Raw genomic sequence first — 17,008 nt, forward strand, 5'->3', positions numbered from 1 at the left:
GCCTGCACAAGCACAGGGACCAACGGAAATACATGAAAAGGCATCCACTAAGGGGATTTTTACATTTTATAAGGGGCGAGTGGTCATTTCAGTAGGGCTGTGTCTGGCACAGACTGCACATGGTCCGGCAGCGTTCTTTTTCTAGTATATACAAAATACACAAATGTTTTTTTGTACGAACCACATAGGAAGGGTTCCGTTGATGGTCCACTTTATTGTGTCATGTGGATATGGCCGAGATTTTGAAAAACAAAACGGAAATTTTGCTTATTGGCAGAGACCAGAATGTTGAGCCCCATTGGATGGCCAGCAGATGTGACTTTTGTGCTCACAGTTTGATAGCTTTTCTCGTTAGGTTAAGTTAGATGAGATCAAGCCATCAAGGAGTGGCCTTCCTCCCTCGCTGGCTTTTGATCTGGCCTATATATCAATACCTTCTTTAGACTGATCGTTTACACTGTTTGGGCCAAATAAACTCAAGCTTGAGACGACAGGAAAATAGAATCAATTTGCTTCATGAACTGATTCCCAAATTTGAAGCACATAATTAAATTCATTTTCCATTCAACCTCATAAATTTCTTAATCTTCCTGTCTTACAGTAGTCTCCTTAAAGCTCTTGGTTAACCAGATTGCAGTCTCCCTAGGAGAAACCTTCCCAGGTCCAAATGGCTTCAATAAAACTCCAAGCTCATCAAACCTCTCTTGCTGCAATAACCGTGCACTGAATTCAAGCAGGCCTTCCAATGCCTCAGCTCGTTGCTGGTATGACGAGGTGTCAAACCGACGCTGCTGATACTCAGATGATGTCCGGCTTGATGCCCCGGCGGTAGGGTTCCTGTCTGAGCAATCACTTCCATCTTCCCCACCTAACAGATACGTATTGTATCGAATTCCGTTCCACGCATCACTGAAGCTTCGCCTTGCAAAGGTTCTGTCATGAATTTGGACTGTACACTTGTCCTTGGTAATGGAGCGGTCACCGCAATATGGTGAGATGGAACCTTGTGCAGACACCGACGAAGTTCTGCAGACGGGATAAAAGGGATCCTCAGAGGAGGCCAAGGGAAACTCAGCAATCTTGTCAATCCGTGGAGCATTTACAGAGATATCTGGAGACTTCATTTGCCTAAGGAGAATAGCATTGGATCCACGAAGGGATTCAAGAGGTGAAGCTCTAGCAGGCAATGGCAGTGAGGCTCTCCGTGTTGGATGAACAGATTTATTTGCTGGAGTGCTTGATGCAGGAAGCTGCATGTAGAGAGAATAGGGAACAATCAAGAATTGAAGTAAGAAACAAATTAACTTCACTTAAAAAGGCAAGGATATATATTGCAAAAGGGCAACCCAATTCTTTGTCATGCCAATCCAGTGACATGAGCTGCATAAGCTTTTCGGCGGATGCTTTAAGTATTGGATTTCCTTCCAAAAACCCCTTTATCACCACCCCCACAAAAATTATGATGGATAATAATGGTACTAGCATATGATTTCATTGTCATTATGTACTTACAACTTCCGTGTCTACTACCAAATGTACAATTCAACAACAGCCATAGAAGTATTCTGTGGCTACTGAACAATAAAGAGGGTCTCGGTTTGTTTTATGGGAGAGGGATCGCTACGATACCAGAGTTCAATTTCCCACCAATAAGGGGGTGGGTAATTTTCATCCAGTAGGGGGTATTTAATGAAGAGAGATAGAGTGTGGGGTCTATGGGTGGGATGTGAGGGGGCATGCGCAGGAATCTGCACTGGCGATATGGGCTTCTTAGTCCCTTGTTTTATGTTCTCCAATCAAGTTTAATTATGTCAATTTGGAAAAACATGGTGCATTGAAGGTAATTTCCATAACATTTGGAACTTCTACAAACTAAGCAACATGAGTCTAAATAATCACTTCATGAAGAGCTCACCGATTCACGACTGGGACGAATTTGGGTTGTCTTTGGTGTCTCTGTCTGTCTCTTTGGTGTTGCAGAAGCCTTAGCTGGAGTCAATCTTGGGGTTTTCACCACATTTGATGTCTTGGAAGTTTTTGTCTTGTAAACAGCAATCTCTTTGTGTGTGCTTCCAACTGATAATTCTGCTAGCTTTTGATTCAGGTAATTTGGGAACTCCTGTATTCCTTCAGTAGAACAAAGAGAATCTCGCTCAGCTCCATGAACTTTTGGATTCAAGATCCTTTCATTGTTGAATGAATCTCTCTTATCCCTATCCTTGACAAGATGATCATCTACTGGCTCAGAAAATCTAGTTTTCTTCACATTATTGGATTCAGTCCAGTGGACAGGTAATGTATTGCATCTAGGACTATTAGATTTTAGATGGATCTTCAGAACATAAGGCTGAAGTTGTGGATGCCTGAGCAGCTCAGCAGCCTGAGACAATGAAGAAGATCTCAAAGTTGAAACAAACGAACAACTACAAAAACTGAAATATAAGAGAATGGAAACCTAAAAGCTAAGCCATGTTTATACGTACAGGGTCAGAATAGTCATACTTAGATGTGCCTAAAAGGTACAGGGCCTAAAAAACATGTGCCTGAGCACAATATCAGCATAACTCGACTTAATCAGTCTTCTGCCAAAAGCAGGGAAGCTGAATGGACGACACTAATGCAGGTGGCCAGGATTCACTTTCTCTGCTCTCCTGGCCCAAGAAACCTAATGATGCTTGATCCAATGAATGCTCATAACTAATTTGGTAAACTTAAAGATTAGTGAGTTAAGCATGCAAAAGAACATGAAATATACTCCAGGAAGAATACAACTGGTGGCAGAAACCACCTGATGAGGTTAATATCTGCTTCTATGCATCACATTTGAAGCACTACAGAATTGGTGGTTGAAAGCCCTCCACAAATATACAGTTATACACTTTTACAATGACACGGATAGTTTAATATCTAGCTATTAATTATACATGCACTGAGTGTATTAATGTACGTGAAGGTTACAGTACATACACTTGGCCTGAGTTCTGGATTTTTCCGCAGCATGCTTTTAATGAGCCCCCGTCTGACATGGAAATGATAAAATAAGAAGTCCTCATTAGTAATCAAAGCAAGACCTTGTCATCACAATAACTCTTACAACCAAATACTCAAATATCATAAATAGAAATATCTATACTTCATCCTGGATCTAATACCATCTACTGTGGTCATACAGCAATCTCAGGAAACGTCTTCTCAACAAGGCAGTTTCCAAAATTTTATAAATGTCGCAAGATTGGTGAACACCACAAAAACATGGTGTAAAGTATGAGAATAGCTTAATATAGTAATTACCCTAGTATAACTAGTATATTCAAAGCCAACAGCAGAGTCGGACAAATGTCAAGCAAGGATGAGTACTCACAACGCAGCAGAATACATGGTTGGAAGTGGAGCCACTATGGACTTATTTATCTTGTTTATGAGCGCTTGCATATCCTGCTCAGAAAGCACAAGAATTAATTGCACAAGTACATAAGTAGCTTGGAATACATCCAAAATCTCTGCCCCTTTTTCCCCCTTTCGATGAACTGAAATTCTGTCATGAAATTTTTATTTTTCAAAAGGGTAATTTATTGAGAAGACAACTTGGCAAGTACAAATGACACAGTAAATTACCACCATATCAGAAAATAGGTGTTAATAAACCATGTAAAGAATAAGGATCAAATACAAGATCCACAGAAATCCACTAGTCAGTGGAAGAAAACATAAAGGTCTCTGCAACTTACAAAGGCTTTGAACGCAGGCTTGTGAGCGGTCATTTCGTATATGCAGCATCCTGGATACATAAAATATTAAGTATATTAAAATATCCATCTAAACAGTTGGTAAGTTAATACAGCCAAAATTTTCAAAAAGACAGATCACCTAAAGACCAAATGTCCGACTTAGAACCATAAGGTATATCAGCCAGAAGCTCTGGACACATGTAACTGGGAGTCCCCACGACCTACATAATGAGAAAGCCCTAGCAATTAGACAGTCAACTAAAAAAGTAAAACCTGGAAGAGAAACCAATTCATTCATGTCACTCACAGAGGATGCAAGGTCATCTGATGTCAAAATTTTAGCTAGTCCAAAATCACCTGTAATCAAAGATGGTGGCTCAGCAAGCTTGTATGCTATTCAGGAATAAATAGTGAAAGATTACATGACCGTAACATACCTAGCCGTATGCCTTGACTTTTCGTTAAGAATATATTTGAGCACTGAATCGACATTTCAACACTATCAGTACAACAGCTTAAGAGATTCCACGTGGGGAAAACCTAACAGAAACCATCATCCAATATTCCTATACAAAGTAAGGCAGCACTGACCTTCACATCACGGTGAAGAATATGATTCGTGTGCAAGTAATCAAGTGCCATCAAGAGCTGAACCAGCCACTTGCTAAGTTTCTGTATACCGTTAAAATATTTAAGTATGAAACAGGAAGCTTCTAGAGCAACAGTTGCATCAAGACTACAAACTGAAACGCAACAAAGAAGCACAGAAGAACAGTTTACACATTATTGGCAACATTTACAACCTTTTCAGGGAAATGAACACCATTGGCTTTCTTTATAGCTTCTGCCCTGTAAGACATGTAGTAACTTAAGGACAGGTATAAAAATAACACAAAGATCTATTTTCATGCTGGTGGATCGACAGTTCAGAAATAAGTGACTGCAAAAAAATTACTTACATGTCTCCTCCCTCACAGTAACCTATGATAATGCAAACGTAACAACCCTGTAGCAAGTGATCAACATTGTCCCAACCAATATTAGCCCTCATCCATCATAAGTTTCAAAATCAATAACAAGTGAAATACAGATTTATGAAAAACCAATTTGCAATTTTTTTTTTGGGGGGGGGGGGGGGTGGTAAAAATATTTATATTTTGTTAGGGTGGGGTAATACGTGCAACATAGGTTTCGCATAAAACTATCTGGATCCATCGAAGAAATTGTGTACTAGGTGAAAAGAGAAATGCGAATTAATGAATTCAACATCTAACTGTTTCTATTGTATCTCATCCTGGGTGCTACATGGTATCAGAGCCATGGGGACGTGTACGTTGGGATAAATTCCACACATCACCCATTATGGTTTTGATGATAACAAATAAGTTAGTTGTACTAACCTGTGTTATATTGTATAGAGAGACTTCATAAGAGATGAGCATCAAGTAAGGGGGAGCATGTAAAAGCTTGATGCACCAAGACAAAGATTTCAAAGAATGTTGTGAAGTGAAGGACTACTTTCAAGACTTCTATTCAAGCAACTCATTGAGATACAAGACCTCAAAGAACTTGTTTATTCTTATATCATGTTGTATCATAATTAAAGTCACAATTGATGTAATGCACACATGCATGCATTCATTTAGATGGACTTTAGGAGGTTTAAATTAACCCCAATCCATGTGACTAAACCCATTTGGAATCTCCCAAGTAAGTCCAATAAAGGACTTAACAAATTTGGTGAAAAGGTATACCGGATCAGGAAAAGGCATACCGGATCAGGTGAACCGGCATACCGGATCATGAAACGGCATACCGGATCAATATTGCAATCTCAGGAAATTGCCTGCAGTAGCCTTCCAGCCCACGCCGGATTGTAATCCAGCATACCGGATCATGAACTGGCATACCGGATGAGTATCCAACATACCGGATCCTTAAATCGTTGTTTAACTTTTTAACCGTTATTCCTCTGTTTTATAAGGAAGTTAGGTGATCCGGCATACCGGATTGACATCCAGGATACCGGATTATATATGGCTTTTGAAATCTGATCCTAATCTAGATTCCTAATTAATTTAAGCCATCTAGCCTATAAATACCCACTTGTTTAAGGCTCTAAACACCACTACTAATCACAATCAAGAGCCTCCAAGAACAAGTCACTCTTAAGTGAGAATTCAAACACCAATCCAAGGCATTCAAACTCACTTAGCTCCCTTCATTCATATTTGCATTAAAGCTTCAAAGTTTGAGTTCTCTTGCTCATTAACTCAAGATTAGTTATTGTTGAGTCCTCTTGCTCGTTTCTCAAGAGTTGTACGAATCCTCTTGCTCTTATTCAAGATTTGATATAGTAAAATTCTCTCTAAGGTGAGAGGAATGGACGTAGGCAAGTTTTGGCCGAACCACTATAAATTGTTGTGTTATCTTTGCAATTTTAATTATCTCTTATTGATAACTTTTTTATTTCCGCACAAGTTTTTATATTCCACTACCTTCACCTATTCACCCCCCCCCTCTAGGTGAATTCACAGTGTAGCCATAATGACCCAAAGTTTTAAGAGACTAGTCCAAATCTGAAACTTGTTAGTTTATTAGGAGTGCTGTGTTGGTCAGCCCGAGAGAGAGAAATGGGTGGTCCTAGCAACTAATAACTAATAGACTAAAAAGCGGACTAAGAACAAAAAAACTGTAAGTCTAATGGCCAATTTGTTTAACTCCAGGTCCCTAAGACCCCAAGATAGAACTCTAGTAAATAATGAAGAAATAATATAACAAACATAGAACAAAACCTTCACAATTGGACTATCCCAAAGTTCCCAGTCAGTAAAGTATACAAAATAGGTGCCCTTAAATTTGCTTCAGATTACTAAATCAAAATAGTTGAACAAACTATTCCCATCTCAAATGAACATGATACCATTTACCTTCTTGAAAAAAGAACTTCAGACAAACATCATAAGAAGTATTTCTATCTGCACGTAGGAATGGTACAAATTACTGTTAAGCCTCTTATTAGACGTGGCTTGAGCACAAATATCCTGATGTGCCTCAGAGATAGTAGCATACAAATTTCAATGCTTTGCCTCTAGGACAAATTGAATCAAGTCTGTGTGATGGTCCTGTCCATTTCAGTAGTTTTCCAAACGTCTCTGTTTCTCTATTTGATTCTGAAATCCTCAAAGTTATAACGTTAAACATCTCAACTTGTGGCTACAACTTGTTGCCTGGCTCCATTCCCCCCTAGTCATCATCTGTAGAGTCCATTACAAAGTCATAACCACAGCAGTAGAGCCTCTAGCTCTCTTAGAGAGTCCAAAAGGAGAATAATCTTACCAAGTAAATTTCCAAAAAGCAAATACCCACATTCCAAAGACCATAAAGTGGGAAGATGTCCAGCTCCCTGAATCATGGACCATTGAAATGGAATTTCCTCCCCAAAAAGCAAGAAAACACAAGTCCTGAACAAATCATAGAAAGACCAGTGATTGTGTAGAGACTTACTTTCCTTTAGGACTACATGTTCAAGGTGTAAAGATTTTAAACCCAGACGAGCTTCTTGCTCCTTTGCCCCAAATAGGCCATCAACAAGATTACAAGGTCTAGTTACAAGATCCGAAATCCCAAGTCCATATTACCCTTAATGTCTTTGGCTTTGGCCTTGGATTTGCTGTCCATGAGTACTTTGAAGGAAGAAACTATGACTTCTAATTCCCTAATCTGTAGTTTGATTTCTTCTAAGGGAGGATGGTTTGATTCTACAACTGTATTTGTTGAGGTATGACAAATCTTATTTTGGGTAGTTAATGTATTTACTTTGGCTTTTCTAACCAAAAAAAAATATTTGATATTTTGTTCAAACATTACAACTTTAAACCAGGCTTCTTTGATTTTGTCACACTCAACCTTCTTCTTGTACTATGTAAAGAAATTTGTCTTTTAAGTTTTAAGTTCATGTTACTTAGAATAAAATCTTGTTTAAGGAGTTCATAACCCATTTGAAACTCTCTAATCAGGACATTTAATTGTGGGTTGTGGGAAGCACAGCTTGGTGAGTAGAGGAGAGTATCGTATTCATTCAAGATGGGAGTAGTTTATTCAACTGTTTTGATTTAGTAATCTGAAGCAAATTTGAAGGTACCTATTTTGTATACTTGACAGACAGGACCTTTGGGATACTCTACTTGTGAAGGTTTTGTTCTATGTTCGCTGTATTAATCTCTTCATTCTTTACTAATGTTCCATCTTAAGGTCTTAGGGACCTGAACCTTAACAAGCTTGCCATTTGACTTACATTCCGTCTTAGTTCAATAGCTATTAGTTGCTCCGGAACCACCCATTTCTCTCTCTCGGGCTGACCATCAGATTTTCCTTGGCTGACCTACGCAGCACCTCTAATAGAATAACAAGTTTCAGATTTGGACTAATCTTCTAAAACTTTGGGTCATCATCGCTACACTTCCCCATGGTTCTGATACCAATCTTTTCTTGAATAAATATTCAAATCAAGCGTTAGGATCTTATGAGTTTCGAACAACGAAAATGTGTTGTGAGTATTATATTTGGAGTTGGCATAATTATAAATCTTCCAAAAAATTATCTCTCCCCATCTTATTCATTGCCTTTTGAGGATGAAGTTTAGCCTTGAATATCGAGAGATCACCATATCTTGTCAATAATGTCACAAATATTAAGTAATGATAGGTTGAAACAGACAAGGGCGGAGTTTGAGGACCAAAAGGACATTCTACTGTTGCTGCCTTCATGTGTCGCAATTTTTTATTTTTTTTTTGAAATAAAAATTTATTGAAGATTAAGAGGAGGCAAACAAGCCTAAAAACAGACCAAAGGCAAAGAAAGCTAAATCTAAAAAGGGGACTTAGTCCCAAAACATATTGGCGAGGGCAACAAGCCACTCGCTCACCTAAGAAAAGTAATAAAATAAGGCTACGGGGGATCTGTGAGGCGCACCGAGGGGGGCCTTATCCTATTCGATCGTCGGGGGATCTCAGCATATAAACCGGGCCGAATAAGAGCCACACGGGCCAAAAGAGCCACCTCCTCTGGCGAAAAGGGAGACGGAATTTTTTGTAACCCCACTCCTAACTCCTTTTCAACCTAATGTTTTTCTACCGCTGCGTCCACCGCCTTAACACCAAGAGTTGCATTCCTTTGACTTCGAGTTCTGGCAATAACTGGAGTTGCCAAATGGGGACCCACACGAACACCTCGAAGACCATTCCTACGACCATCACGATTTTTTCGGCCCACCACCTGAGTCCACCCGTCTTGCACTTCCTCTTAATCAGATTGGCCATAACCCGATCAACAAGAATCCGATATTTGAACTGATTCCACTTCATTAGGCATATTTAACACGATAGCCCCATCTTGAAAGTGGGAATTATGCACATTCGAACTCCCTCCCTCTCTTTGGTTTGGCACTAAAGAATTACCTTGATGCCCTGTCTCAATAGTTCCATGTTTCTCCAAGTTACCTTCCAAATTACCTTCCAAACATTCAAAAGAGATAGTTCCGTCATTATTTGGATCTAGTGTCACTTGCACATGGGTGGAGTCCTGACACAAACCCCTCATCATGCTTCCACTAACCATGTCCAAACTAGTATTGCAATCGAGCTGATTTGGAGAGGATCATGTGTCGCAATTGATTATTGAGTGTTGGATTGTATGGGCCAGAATACCGTGGGGGTATTCTGGACTTTTTCTTCTTGACTTTTTCTTCTTCTATTATGTTTCTTGTATGTGGGTTTTAGTCCCACATTGCTTAGTTGTATTTTTGTCATATGATTTCAATGTTATAAATAGAACTGCTTGGGATGATAATTAATCATCCAAGCCTTACTCTAATTCTGAATTTGTCTACATGGTATCAGAGCAGATTTCGAATTAGGGACCACCTCCCTTCTAATTTCAGCTTTTTCTCTTCTCTCTCTCTCTCTCTCTCTCTCTCGATCTTCTCCTCTCTTCTCTCTCTTCTTCCTTGTTCTCCATTCTCACATAGGGCAGCACTGATGAGGTGAACATTAGATCCAGTTGCTGCCTCCATCACCTCATTACAATGATACACAATTCTGCTCGATAGGAACCAGCCACACCTGCCTGTGATATTTGGATCTTCAATTTTTCTTTGGATTGCTTCTATTACACTTACAAGGAATCAATTCCTCCCTTTGAAGGCCACGTACTGCAGCAGGATTGCCCCTTTTGGTTCAGTTCTTATCTCACAATTTTTTAAGACCTCCTTGAGATCGATTCCACCATCAAAGGGTTTTTTTCCAAAACCCTGACACCTATTGATCTTGGGGTTGCTGCTGTCTATTGCTTCTGATTTTTTTGAAGGGTGCTTCTCCAATCATAAAGGCTACCTCGACTTCAGTTCCAAACAGATTGTCATTGAGAATCAGCTTCAAGGGCCAAGTAACTAATTGTCTTCTGGGCTTCTATATGTAAAGAGTTCACAGGCACAAAAGGCACTAATACTATAACAGTTTGGTCCAAACTCTTTTTGCAAGCATGACTAAATATTGCACATGGCAAACCATCCTTTCTCCGGCAACTTTAAAAAGTTGTGAAAGATAACAAGAAAACAGAACTTCAGAATAAGATTTATGAAATTTGAATGCCTAGGACTCGACCAGATAAGATTATCAAGATCCGTGACTAAAACCCAACAGTTACAAATATTTGCAGAAAGTATATTGTCGACTAGCCACCAGCACATAATCTGTTTTCAGAAGACAATCATTTAATTGTTTTAACCTTGTTTTAACCTTGATAAGACAAAAATGCTACAACATGGACCAAGTTCAAACACATGCCTACTAGTGGCAGTCAAACATCTCCAACAAAATCTCGTACACAATATAAAAGAGAAGATGAGATAAATTCAGTATTCCAAGCTAAGAAACAGAAACATACACAAAAGACCTCATGAATTTCAAAATCTGACAAAGTTCTGAGAAGTATCTATTCAAAGGGAAGCAAAGACCCCTCAAGACATGAGGAAGAAAAGACCAAGAAAAACACTATCATTGAAGAGCAAGCAAGAGAGAGTAAATATTTACCCCATTTCAGACTTCAGAGATCAGAACACAACAGATATTTGGTAACAGACACTAGCATAGAAAGAAAGTTTAATTCAATATATTGAAAGAAAGTTTTACAGAAGAATACACTGACCTTCTCTACCCAAGAATCTTTGTATTCAACAATAAAAGGGTTTCGTACTTTGGAAATAAGTTCCATCTGCATGACCAGGAAACCAGTCACAATCTAAAAAGCCTAGATAAATTGCTAGATGCACCAAACAAACACCACATTCTTCAGCCATCCAAAGTATCATATAATCATCTCATATCATGTGCAAGAAAGAAAAATCCAAGTTGTAAACAAGAAGGAGATCTTGGGTGCTGTATCTGTAAGATTTCAGAGGTGAATTTCTTACTCAAGTTTGCCTTCTTGCATTTTTTCATTGTGTTTTGTGGCTTTCTGGGCTTTCTTTACCAGTGGGGTTGGTCCATCTGCGTTATTTAAGTGTGTCCATCAAACCCGATTATTTACCAGTGGGGTTGGTCCATGTGCTTAATTAATTAGTGTGATTTATTATCGAGCCCAGGCAGTCGTCGGGGTTTATGACCTAAACTGTTCATGACTAAGGAGGGGATTGGGCACCCCATTTATATGGTCGTCACACTGTGTGTACCTAGGAATGATGATTCTAGGCACAAGTGTGAGTGTACATATTCTATGTACATTGAACTGGATCATTTGAGAATTTCTCATGTAGGTTACTGTAAGTTTAATTGGAATGAAATTCTTGCCTGTAGTGTACGATCGGTCCCTTGACCTGAAGGGTCCTTATTGGTACAGTCACACATTGTGAATTTTGGTGACCAACGGTTGATGTCTCCCTGACTATATATCGATGTGTACTAGATTCATAGTGTTTAGCTGTATTAGAAAGTGATGCCCCACATGGAATCCATTGCCGAGAGAATGTTTGTAGTAGATTGGACATAAATCCAGATCCGGAGAATTTCGATAAAATGTTTTGAAAATTAATATAATTTATTAATCTTTATATTCACAAAAATTTATGGAAATGTTTTCTTCGTCCAATCAGAATGACGGAATCTCTATAATGGCATTTCCTAATTCACTAGGGCCTTGACAATAATTTTACACATGTCCTATAGTGTACTATGTGATGTAGTTCAGTGATGGACCAATGCATAATAAATTGGATATAATTGGTTACACCTACTTGGCAGTATATGTGTAAATAAATACTGTATTGGGAATACAGTGTTGGATTGAAACGTGGCATGCTGGGTGATATCCCAATGGGATCCTACCCCTTTCCTATTAGTTCAACCTATTCATGTTGCACCTTTATTATTAGTTATAGACTCTTTGTTTCTCGCAGTTGGATGAGGATCCACATGTGAGATGAGATCTCATATTAGGATTAAAGGAGATTTTGAGAAAAGGAATCTTTTCTCTACACTTTATTAGATTGAGAATCCAATCGTTATTAAATCATTCCATAACTGTATTTGATAAAAGGAGGATATGATTTTGTGGGAGATTTAGAAAGTGCTAAATCATAAGTTGCCAAAATCGGTTTTAGGCAAGTATTGGAAGATTGAGATTTTTATTTAATCTCTCTCCATCTTAGCTTTGTGAGTGGTGTTGAGGCTAGGGTTTTGAGAAAACCCTTGTGAGTTTTAGGAAGTGAACATTGTCGGGAACGCCTTGCTGCGTGCGTGGGAAGGACTCCTTGCGAAAGGGCTAAAATCACATGGAGGCCTTGTGCATGTGAGGCTGCAGGTAACCTCTTTCCCTTCTCTTAAAGTTATGAAAAGTTTTGAATGGCCACCTCAACCAATAGGACGATCCCTCCGTCCGTATCCAGTGCCTAACAATAAGTTGGTACCCTTAATGTTCCTATTCAACATGGAGAACGGAACCTTCACAGGCTAGAAGGAGAAAAACATTTGTTGTCTTCAAAATTACAAGATTTACCGATTTTTTCCGATATTCTTGGATGAAAGATCAATCTGGGTTGTTTGCTGCTCAAGTGATGTGGGCACATGGCTTCATCATTTGAACCCTAGAATTAGATTGCCCTGCATACCTTTATGTACTAGATAATATCCACCATCCACAGTTTCAAAGTCAATCCTTATGAAAGTGTTGTCAAATGCAGCAATCCTTAGCCAACCTGATAATTTTACAGTTTATAGTTTATCTTGTAGATAACTCAAGTAGTCAAATGTTACACTAATATACTGGATGGAGTGGTTCTAGAAGATTCTTGATGTTGGATATATATTGATATATATATATATATATATATCTGTGTGTGTCCACCAAATCCATTTCAATGATGATAGCTATTATTAATTTGTGATGATATTTTAAGTCCAAGGGTTGCCCTAGGTATGACCTTAAAGTGTTCCCAACTAGGGACAGAATTAGGCATTCTGTTCTTACAGTTGCCACATTGTATATTCTCGCAATGTGATTGCAAAATATAAGTGTGAGCATTCACATGGTATGTGTTAAACGAGATCATCATTTGAGATTCTTATATGGAATACCGTCGATTGTTTGAGCAACAAGAATCTCTAATAGTTGTTTTATCCTATTCATAGGAGATCCTTACCATTGCAATTGCACATTGTACGTCTCTGGTGTACCAAAGGTTGATGCCTACAATAGCCACATATCGGTGTACTCGGCGTACAGTGTTCGGTTGTAGATGGAAGAGATGCTCAACAGGTATCCACTTCCTGAAAGGGAGAACATCTTAAGAGATTTGTCTGACTGTGATTAGACGAAAACACCGATATTGGTGGCTATTTTGTAAATTGTTTACAAAGTGATTTTAAATATTATTATAAATATAATTATATATTTTAAAAGTGTTTTAGAAAATAGTTTTATGTTCAATCTCTGGCTAAGACTCTAATATTGGTCGTTCAAAGGATTAGGGTTTTTGGCGGTGTTCGATTCCATACCTATATGTCTATTATGTGATGTTGATAAGTGGAGGGACCAAAACGTAATGAAAGTTTCTATCACCTGGGGTTAAATGATTACATCTCACATGGATTGTCCTTAAGTATGATAATGGACAAGTTGTGACATCTCCCTTTTGGATCACACCACTTGGCTCGATCACAACCATTAGATTTAAATACGCTCAACTATAAATACAATGGTTTCGAGAAACCCTAATCAATCTTGCGAATTGAGAATTCAGAATAGAGTAAAAGTTGTAGAGAGAAGGTCGTTCTTGGCGCGTTGGTCAAGTGCTTACTTGCTGAACGCTTGGTCACGGGTTCAAGTCCTGGAAACAGCCTCTCTGAAAACAGAGTTAAGGCTGTGTACATTAGACCCTCCCCAGACCCTGCTAAACGCGGGAACCTTGTGCACTAGGTACGACCTTTTAGTAAAAGTTGCAAAGAGAGGAAGAAAAAGTCATTAGGGTTTCACCATTGAAGGAGCTTCTTCGATTTGGCGGTGAAGGATTCAAGTGTTGCATTTCATTGTAGGATTTACCTTTGTGAATCTCAATGTAAGTCTAACCTTTCTCTGTTGATTAATTGGCACATGCGAGGAGGCGTTTTGGTATTTCGCATCCTCCAACCCTTGAACCTCTACTTTGCTTTGTTTCTAACATGAAGTAGTAATACATTACGAATAACAGTTTTAGCTCTTGTCAGAACCAAAATTCATTCACTAGAAGCCTAGAACTATTACTCAAAATCAAGAAGAGTTCAGAATTTTCTCTAAAGGATGGATGGTCACAATGACCACAAGAATTGTTTTTAATTAGCTTTGTACAAAAGAAAAAAAGTGCAAGTACAGACAATGGGACTAAGTACAGTAAACCAACCTCCTGGTGTGCAGATCTACGGGACCTGTCAGTCTGGCGAGCAAGCCGAATCTTCTTCAGGACATATCTGGAGGGGGGTGAAAAGAGAAAAGAAAAGCCAAACAACAAATCATTCGGTAATACAGTATGGTAAAAATTTTCCACTAGTTACCAGTTTCAAGTTATACAGTTTAATATTGTTCATAACTTTAAGGAGAATGAAATGAATACTTTGCATTGCATCCTCACTTTTTCTTTTCAACTTTATGCCTCACAAGTAGAGCAGAACCAAAAGCCCCTTTGCCAATCTGCTCTAGTACTTCGTACTGCTCCATCTTTGATCAATCACTTCTTCTCTGGCATACTCAAAGATTTACATACCTAGCGTAACATATTTGAATGACAAAGTTCGAATCAAGCACAAAAGTACACAAGGTACATCATAAACTAGTAGGAGTGCAAAAGCCAGAAAGATAAACCTGGAAATACTCAAATGGCAAGAAAATCCACAAATAGCGCTACATTTTGCAATGAGAAAACAATTAAACTCTCCCATCATAGAGATATCTCCAAAAGCCATAAATGCAACAATGCAAACACCTGGCCCTTTCATACAGATAACTTGAAAAGCCCTCAAGTAAGTGGAGAACATAAAAGCAGGAAAGATGCAACTGCAAAATACTGGAACCGAAAGAAAGGTTCCCCCCCACCCCCCCCAAACCCAAATAAAAACAGCACAATTCGCAACAAGAGAACGACAAATTGTCTCCTGTATCCTTAAATTCTACGGATATCATCAAAATCCGTAAATGCAAGTATGCAACACCATAGACCTGTACAATGCAAGCGAAAAATTATTAACCTACAACAAATTTGTCTGCTCAATGGTATACACTCGTTCTACACCCAAAAAAAATGCAAAAAAACGGAACATATATGTAATAAAAAAAATATTAGAAACGTAACCACGCATCAATTGGTTCTAAGGAATGAATGCACAACAGTACTAGCACATTCACGAAACTAAGAAACCCTCAAATTTCAAAAACACCAGGAAACCTCAGGGGGGGGGGGAAATAAAAGAACTACGAAAGGACATTCGAGGATTAAAACGTTCATTCGAAGCTTCAAAGTAAACGGTATGCAAGATAGTACTAAATTCAAGGAGTAAAACATCCAGAAATCGGGAAGTTCTCTTCAAGCACACAGGACATCTTCAGAAATCAAAAAAATAAAGGGAAAAGAAAGGTTACAGATTAAGAGTACGGCATTACCTTTGAAAATAAGAAAAGATCCAACAAAAAAGAGGGAAAATGCATGAACTGAAGCGAAAACCCATGAAACTGAAAGAGTGACACTAACTTGAACTATAGAAGAAGAAAATACCTTCCAAAGGTAATGTACGTCCAAAAATCCAAAGAAATAATGACAGTTCAAACTTTACCATGGAAACAAGAAAAATTAAAGGTAGAGAAACGAGATCTCTAGCTCTCTGTCGAAACAGAGTAGGACAGAATAATCGAAACTCTACATTTTCAGAGAAATGGTGAAATCGAACCACCGTAGAAGCTGTCTTCGCATATTCAGAATGGATGAGGAAGAAAACAAGAGGGATTCAAAGTTCAAGTTCAAGTTCAAACCGTATAAACAAACTAGAGAAGGAGCCTGGAGAATGGAGCTTGGAGCTTGGAGCTTGGAGCCTCGAGCCTTCGAAGGTCAAATCTGTAGTTATTTTGAACTCGTTTTTCTTTTCTGGGGATTCTCTTTTTGTAAAAAAATGAAGCTAAAGACGAGTAGAATAGAAGAAGAGTGACAGTGAAACAGACACAAGTAGTGAGTAAATTGGCAGCTTTCCTCAAGTTTCGTGCCTCTGTCTAAGGTTTTAACTTAGAGCGACAAACAAAAAAAAAAAAAAGAAACACTAGGCCCCACCATCTCTGTCTCCAACTGCTCTCCATCACGAGCTCTTTTATCCGTCCTATTCTGTTTGCTTTCTGAGTGACCGTAAATGCCCATGCACAATCCAGTACGGTTCGGGTCGACAATGTTTTCACCCGATGAATTTTTCCATGCAATTTGACTGGGGTTTCTTTGATATCGGATCATGGACTGAGATCCGCGAGAAGACGGTGAGGACAATTTGGTAAAATGTGGTATCAGCAACTGTTCGTAAGTGTAGTGATAAAACCTGCTATGCATTATAAATGTAGTTGTAAAGCCACTCGGCTACGGGTGCAAGTTTGGCCTCGTCGGCCCCAACCCGCCCTGCCCGTCTTGAGCCAAGGTCTGGGCTGAGATACCTTGCTTTGAGGGTGGGTCAGAGTTGGAATTTTTTTACGTTGAATTAGGGTCGAATCGGGTCAAGGTTGAG

General features: G+C 38.8%; 1 protein-coding gene across 2 annotated transcripts; it reads right to left on the minus strand.

Annotated features, from left to right (window-relative positions):
* Nucleotides 1-489: 489 nt before the first annotated feature.
* On the minus strand, nucleotides 490-16,359 carry LOC122642892 (serine/threonine-protein kinase Nek2-like). Of its 2 annotated transcripts, none has more exons than XM_043836508.1 (15): nucleotides 16,298-16,359; nucleotides 14,887-15,005; nucleotides 14,659-14,725; nucleotides 10,935-11,000; nucleotides 4,688-4,734; nucleotides 4,532-4,577; nucleotides 4,320-4,400; nucleotides 4,166-4,208; nucleotides 4,036-4,085; nucleotides 3,868-3,949; nucleotides 3,729-3,778; nucleotides 3,362-3,435; nucleotides 2,968-3,019; nucleotides 1,916-2,380; nucleotides 490-1,250 (listed from the first exon to the last, which is right to left on the minus strand). In XM_043836508.1, exons 2-15 carry the CDS (start codon nucleotides 14,970-14,972, stop codon nucleotides 582-584), a joined length of 1,878 nt encoding a protein of 625 aa, XP_043692443.1. In that variant the 5' UTR covers nucleotides 14,973-15,005; nucleotides 16,298-16,359; the 3' UTR covers nucleotides 490-581. The 2 variants fall into 2 exon arrangements, with proteins under 2 accessions (XP_043692443.1, XP_043692444.1); XM_043836509.1 differs by having other exon boundaries at nucleotides 16,312-16,330.
* Between the last annotated feature and the right edge of the window lie 649 nt (nucleotides 16,360-17,008).

Source organism: Telopea speciosissima, chromosome 10 (genome assembly GCF_018873765.1).
Source record: "Telopea speciosissima isolate NSW1024214 ecotype Mountain lineage chromosome 10, Tspe_v1, whole genome shotgun sequence".
In the NCBI taxonomy this organism is placed as follows: domain Eukaryota; kingdom Viridiplantae; phylum Streptophyta; class Magnoliopsida; order Proteales; family Proteaceae; genus Telopea; species Telopea speciosissima.

Bases quoted from the DNA above. Each gene is read 5' to 3' on its own strand.
- LOC122642892 (XM_043836508.1), bottom strand. From the start codon at position 14,972: ATGGAGCAGTACGAAGTACTAGAGCAGATTGGCAAAGGGGCTTTTGGT. The intron at 3,779-3,867 runs GTGATCTGTCTT...TTATGTATCCAG, and splicing joins GTCGGACATTTGGTCTTTAG to GATGCTGCATATACGAAATG. The intron at 1,251-1,915 runs GTGAGCTCTTCA...CTCTACATGCAG, and splicing joins TTCGTCCCAGTCGTGAATCG to CTTCCTGCATCAAGCACTCC.